A 6,743-nucleotide genomic window follows, 5' to 3' on the forward strand; every position below is an offset into this window, starting at 1 on the left:
TGTCTGTAAGGGTTAAACTAGAAAGAGCTGGCGGCGCGGATGTGCCCTTCGCGGCGCACACGCTTGTCTTCGCCGCTGGCATGCGCGAGACTGGTGGAGACAAGTGCGCACACCGCGAAGGGCGCATGCGTGCGGCCAGCTCTTTCTAGTTTAATCCTTACAGACAACGACGGGGGCAGGGGCGGCAGGGAGGAACTCTGCCGCCCCAAGAACGTTTTTGGCAACTCCAGCACCGGAGGGGGAAGAGTGGCGGCGGGGGGGGGGTAAGTACTACTACCACCCCCTTAAAGACACACTCCCCCGCCCTGCCAAACCGCCGGAATTCAGGACCGGGCCGGAGGCCTTTTCTGTGGCCCCGGACCGGTCTGTGCACACCACTAGCCCACAGATTTGTACCCTCATTGTCTGCATATTGTACCCTTAGTGTCCGCTGAAGGTTATAAATAGATGTACAGGTGATCTATCAACACATAAAATCAGTTACTGTATACATTGCCCCAATCCTAGCATTTATTCTGCATATAGGAGCTACTAAGCTTGGAATAGCTTCCCCATTAATTTAAATGGAGTAAGGCTATCCCAAGCACATTCCTTGTATACATGGCCCCTCTCCATCCACGGATATTAATGATTTAATGCAATACATCTGTGTGTGCCATCATGTTTATAAATCCTGGCATAGGAAAGATATCATAGTCTTATGTGATATATGTCATTATCAAGTTGGGACAAAAGCAGCATTTTAAAAGATGTTTTCTGTTCATAGGAATCTGATGGCTTGGCAGATGCTGAGGAGAGATGCGACCAGCTGATCAAAACCAAAATCCAGCTGGAAGCGAAAATTAAGGAGCTGACTGAACGAGCAGAAGATGAGGAAGAAATGAATGCTGAGTTGACAGCCAAAAAGAGGAAACTGGAAGACGAATGCTCAGAGCTGAAGAAAGACATCGATGACCTGGAGTTAACACTGGCCAAGGTTGAAAAGGAGAAACATGCCACAGAAAACAAGGTACTGACCAGAATATCTATTTACTTATTTGTCATATTTCTATACCACCTGATATGTACATCTCGAGGCGGTGTACAAAATTTAAAATATTTAAAAGTTACAAATTAAAATACATAAAAAGACAATATAATAAAATAGATATTAAAACAAGTATTAAAATTAATTCTAATTAAAATTCTGCAAAAGCAGGATAGTCAAAGTTCTTCCTGGAAAAAACCATAGAAGGAGATGCTCTTATTTCGTAGGGAGAGAATAGGTCTAAACCTGCAAGAAATAGAATGGTGTGCTGTCACTGGAGGGTATCATGATATTTGAAACTTTGGTTTGTTTCTAAAAGGTGAAAAACCTCACTGAAGAGATGGCAGTCTTGGATGAGAACATTGCCAAACTGACCAAGGAAAAGAAAGCCCTCCAAGAGGCCCATCAACAGACCTTGGATGACCTGCAGGCAGAGGAGGACAAAGTGAATACTCTGACCAAAGCAAAGACCAAGCTAGAGCAGCAAGTGGATGATGTAAGCAAAACAACATGGAGAAAAGCAGCTCTCAGGTGAAGATGTTGCTCTTGGGGCAGAGTCCTTATGACCTTTTTCTCTTCAGCTTGAAGGGTCTCTGGAGCAAGAAAAGAAGCTCCGCATGGACCTTGAAAGGGCCAAGAGGAAGCTTGAAGGGGATCTGAAGCTGTCTCAGGAATCCCTAATGGATTTGGAGAATGATAAGCAGCAGCTGGATGAAAAGCTTAAGAAGTAAGCATGTTCTCATGTGGGAGGTCTTTGTCCCACACAGCTCTCATAGCTTTGTGTTTTGTAGTCTAATACAATGTGTTTTGTTGTGAAAAGGAAAGACTTTGAAATCAGCCAGCTCCAAAGCAAAATTGAAGATGAGCAGGCCTTGGGCTCCCAGCTTCAGAAGAAGATCAAGGAGTTACAGGCAAGTTACACGTGGCTCCCTTCCTGCTGGGGGAATGAATTTATCTGGGGGGAAAGTGTAGATTTCTAATATCAGGATGTCGCTCTCTAGGCCCGTATTGAGGAACTTGAAGAAGAGATTGAGGCTGAGCGTGCATCTCGGGCCAAAGCAGAGAAGCAGCGGGCTGACCTCTCCAGAGAACTTGAAGAGATCAGTGAGCGGCTGGAGGAAGCTGGTGGGGCAACTGCAGCTCAGATTGAGATGAACAAGAAACGTGAGGCAGAATTCCAGAAGATGCGTCGGGACCTTGAAGAGGCCACTCTGCAGCATGAAGCAACGGCAGCTGCCCTCCGCAAGAAGCATGCAGACAGTGCAGCTGAACTTGGGGAACAAATTGATAACCTGCAGCGTGTGAAGCAGAAATTGGAGAAGGAGAAGAGTGAGCTGAAGATGGAGATCGATGACCTTGCTAGCAACATGGAGTCTGTCTCCAAAGCCAAGGTATTACACTTCAGTAAACCAGAGATTTGTGAGAATAACTGCCTTTATCTCTTTAAGTGTCAGATATGTGGTTTAGGAACAGCTATGCTAGGAAAACATCTCCAAACTTGATATTATGCCAGGATTACAGCAATGTTTCATTGGGTAACATGTGCAAATGAAGCAGTGGAAATGCTCTCGTCTGGTTGCTAGGAATGACACTTTAAGTAAAGCTTACGCAAAATAAGCATTTTTTAAAAAGTATTTGATTATATGAGACCTGCACTTTGTGTAATAATTGCTTATGATTTATTATTTCTTGTTTACACAGTCAGACGGGTGTTATTGACTGGTTTGTTTTATCCAGACATCGAGTCCTTCCCAAGGACCTGGGATGGCTGAATTTTATCATCAGTACTGTTGGTTATTATAGATATCATCGCAAAATATAGGCTGTTCCCAGTAAAGTTGCTTTTTGTAATTGGCTGATGGTGATTTCTGTGGCCCCTATGGTGTTAAGGTGCTCTTCAAGTTGTTTTGGAATTGCACCTAGGGTGCCAATTACCACTGGGATTACTTTGGTCTTTTTCTGCCACAGCCTTTCAATTTCAATTTGTAGATCTTTGTATTTGGTGATTTTTTCTATTTCTTTTTCTTCTGTTCTGCTATCCCCTGGTATTGCTATGTTGATTATTGTAACATGTTTTTCTTTCTTCTCGACTACAGTTATATCTGGTGTATTGTGTGGCAGATGTTTGTCGGTTCTTAGTCGGAAGTCCCATAATATTTTTGCATCTTCATTTTCTACAACTTTTTCAATTTTATGGTCCCACCAATGTTTGGTTCCAGTTAGCTTGTATTTTTTGCAGATGTTCCAGTGTATCATCCCTGCTACCTTGTCATGCTTTTTTTTGCAGTCAGTCATGCCTTTGTTTGTAGTCGATGATGATGATGATGATGATGATGATGATTGATTATTTATATAGCATCATCCTTGTATATGGTGGTATAGAGAAAATGAGAAGACATTTCTGCTGGAGGGTTTTATAATCTAGGTATCTGCACAGATGGTATCAGTCATGGAACAGATTGTGCCAGACTGTACCAGAAAATATTTGATTTTATCCTATATGTAGCCCTTGATTTTGGTTTCAATGAAACATATATTTGGAAATCATCCCAATTTACAAATTGATTTCCTGTATTATTTTTCATAGCTGCCCACATTTTAATCTTTTCAGTGTTTGGAATGTGTACCTTTTCTCACTATTATTATTCTAGTTCGAAGAATGATTGTATTTCATTGCATTGCCTATTTCAGTCAACTCTTGAGAAATTATCCCGTTCCTTGGAGGACCAACTCAGTGAGGTTAAAGCAAAGGAGGAAGAACACCAGCGCACAATTAATGATCTGAGTGCTCAGAGAGCTCGTCTGCAAACAGAATCAGGTAAAACACCTACCTGCTTATAAATTAAAAAAGTAATGCAGATACTTTTTAATATAGTGAGTGTTCTAGAATTAACTTTATTGCTAACTCCAGTGAATGTCCACTCTTTGACATCTGTGACTGCTTTTAAAAAACAACTAAAGACCTTTTTCTTTGTCCAGGCTTTTACCCTTTAGAGGCTGCCGGGTTTATCAGCTTCCCGGCTTCTGTTTATCTTTTTTATGGTTATTTTTTGCAGGTGTTTTATGGTTTTTACTGTTTAACTGATTTTAAGGTTTCAAATGTGATTTTCATTAGGGATGTGCAAACCGGATTGGAATCGAACCAGTTTGACATCAAACTAGTTTGGTTTGATGGCTCGAAGTTGAGCAGAACCCTCCCCAGATCGGTTCAGCATAGAGCTGAACCCCCGAGCCCGTTCAGGGGGTTCAAAGTCCCCCCTTCCCCAATTTAAAACAACATCACTTTTTGTGGGACGCTGCTGCGGCCATGGGATGTGTGTGTCTTTGGAGGTTCTCCCTCCCCTGCTGGCCTCCATTATTACCAGAAATCACATAGTTTGGGTGGTCTTTGGCCTGTTCCAGGCCTGCCCTTCGTCATGGTGGCCATTTTGGAGGCTGCCGTACGTGCCCAATAGGCCTCTGCATGCCCAGGTGAGTAGTGATGTGCCCGGACCAGTCCGGAGGCCATTATACTGGCCTCCGAACCAGTCCGGACATGGGTGGTTTGGGGTTCGGAGGGATTGGGGTGGGGGGCTCCTTTAAGTGTGGGGGAGGGTTTACTTACCTCTCTCGCCACTTTCCACCCTCCAGAATGCGTATTCTCTTTAGTAATTGAGGCGGCAGGATACCTCCCTGCCGCCCCTTCCCCTGCTTGACTGCAAAAGGCTGCAAAAAGCCTTTTGCGCATGCGCACGTCGCGTGCACATGCGCGGCCACACACACACACACGTCGCTGAGACGTGAAGCGCACGCATGACGTGCATGCACAAAAGACTTTTTGCAGCCTTTTGCAGTCAATCGAGGGAAGGGGTGGCAGGGAGGTATCCTGCCGCCCCAATTACTAAAGAGAATACGTGCACTGGAGGAGGGAAAGCGGCGGGAGGGGTAAGTAAACCCTCCCCCGCCCTTAAAGGAAGCCCCCATGCCAGTGCCAGACCGCAGCTCCACGGTTCCATGCACACCCCTACAGGTGAGTTGTTTGTAAACGTTTAGAAAGCTGAAATGCTTTGAAAGTTCTCAGTTGGAACTGCCATATGATTTTTATTCCAGAATAACACAACATAACCTATAGCAATTAGAAATGTGAACAATAAAATATTATCTTTCACTACATGATTTGGGTAGTCACTCCATAGTTCTGATAGTGGCATTGGCTGTCATAAGCAAGTGCTCCCAGCCCAATGTACAGTTACTTCTGCATTCAGCTGATACCACTTTTCTAAAATATGTGAAGTGAAAATTTCATATCTCCCTCTGTGGTTAGATGTGCAAACTCTCCTGTTATCTCCTAGTATAACAGGAGAATTTTATTCAGTACAATTTATTCAGTGATTTTTAGCCCCGTCATCTTAAATTATCTTCTGTTTTGTTCCTCTTAGGTGAATTTGCACGCCAAGTAGATGAAAAAGATTCTTTGATTTCCCAACTCTCAAGAGGCAAGCAAGGCTTTACCCAACAGATTGAAGAACTGAAGAGGCAACTTGAAGAGGAAACAAAGGTGTGCATTATGTCTAAATCTAATAGATGGATCTTTTCAGTGCTGGATTGCAACCCTGCATGCAGCTGTAAAGGACTAAAATGTCTGAGAATGTCTCAAACTATAACAACATTGCACAAATATCAAATGAATTGATATTTGATCAGCAAAACAACTAATAAATTATCATATAAAGGGAAATTTCCCAAATATTATTATGTATTCATCTAGTGCCTGCAACTAGGCACTTTACAATTACTAAAACACAAATGTTCCTGTCTGAAGGTTTATAATCTAAAGAATGTAATAAAGGTAAAGGGAAATCTTATGATAGGAAATGAAAAAGCTTGGCAAACAGATTTAGGGAAATTACGAAACAAATAGTTTCCTTTTTCCAGGCTAAGAATGCACTGGCCCATGCCTTGCAATCTACTCGTCATGACTGTGACTTGCTCCGGGAGCAGTTTGAGGAGGAGCAGGAAGCCAAGGCTGAACTCCAACGTGCAATGTCTAAGGCCAACAGTGAGGTTGCCCAGTGGAGGACCAAATATGAGACTGATGCCATTCAACGTACTGAGGAACTAGAGGAGGCCAAGTATGTGTGTGCGGGGAGGGGGGAACTGGAGATAACACGTGCATTTGTGATATAAAGATCCTATATGAATTTATGAATGTGTTTTCAGCTTTTGAAATCTTACCTACAACAATCTCTTTGATAGAAAACTATTATCACTTTTTTAATAAAAGGTTTTAGGTTAAGTTTCAGAAGTCAACATTTTTTAGCTTATGGACTGTATCCAAAGTAAGCAAGCCATGACTATGCCCCATTTAAATTAATGGGACTTATATTAATCACAATTAACTCGTTGCAATGACTTCAGTGGATGTCGCAATGACTAACTTTCTTTGGATATAACCTCATATGTCCTGTATATCATTTCCCATTTTTGTAAGCATTGTATTCAGAAGAGAAAAGTGAATGCATACAAAAAGAACAACTCTATATAAAATACAGAATGTATGTATTAATTCCCTGGCCTTTTGCAAAAAACAATTTCTCTTCATGGCTAATGAAAATATTATTTGTATTCCCAATGTTCTATAATGGCAGACAGATGCCAAACCAGTAAATCGGAATGTACCATTCCGGAATCAGAATGTACCTCTCCCTTCAGGAGAGGAGAGCTGCTCTTGTGGTAG

General features: G+C 42.4%; 1 protein-coding gene across 1 annotated transcript in view; it reads left to right on the forward strand.

Annotated features, from left to right (window-relative positions):
- The window catches only part of LOC128343484 (myosin-1B-like), a 29,894-nt gene that overhangs the window by 16,082 nt on the left and 7,069 nt on the right, over positions 1-6,743 (forward strand). Inside the window, exons 23-30 of the mRNA XM_053292614.1 lie at positions 767-1,009; positions 1,347-1,523; positions 1,609-1,754; positions 1,848-1,938; positions 2,029-2,418; positions 3,719-3,845; positions 5,446-5,564; positions 5,942-6,138. Coding sequence (XP_053148589.1) covers positions 767-1,009; positions 1,347-1,523; positions 1,609-1,754; positions 1,848-1,938; positions 2,029-2,418; positions 3,719-3,845; positions 5,446-5,564; positions 5,942-6,138 — 1,490 coding nt within the window. The remainder of the gene's footprint in view (positions 1-766; positions 1,010-1,346; positions 1,524-1,608; positions 1,755-1,847; positions 1,939-2,028; positions 2,419-3,718; positions 3,846-5,445; positions 5,565-5,941; positions 6,139-6,743) is intronic.

The sequence above is a fragment of the Hemicordylus capensis genome, chromosome 2 (genome assembly GCF_027244095.1).
Source record: "Hemicordylus capensis ecotype Gifberg chromosome 2, rHemCap1.1.pri, whole genome shotgun sequence".
Taxonomy (NCBI): Eukaryota; Metazoa; Chordata; class Lepidosauria; order Squamata; family Cordylidae; genus Hemicordylus; species Hemicordylus capensis.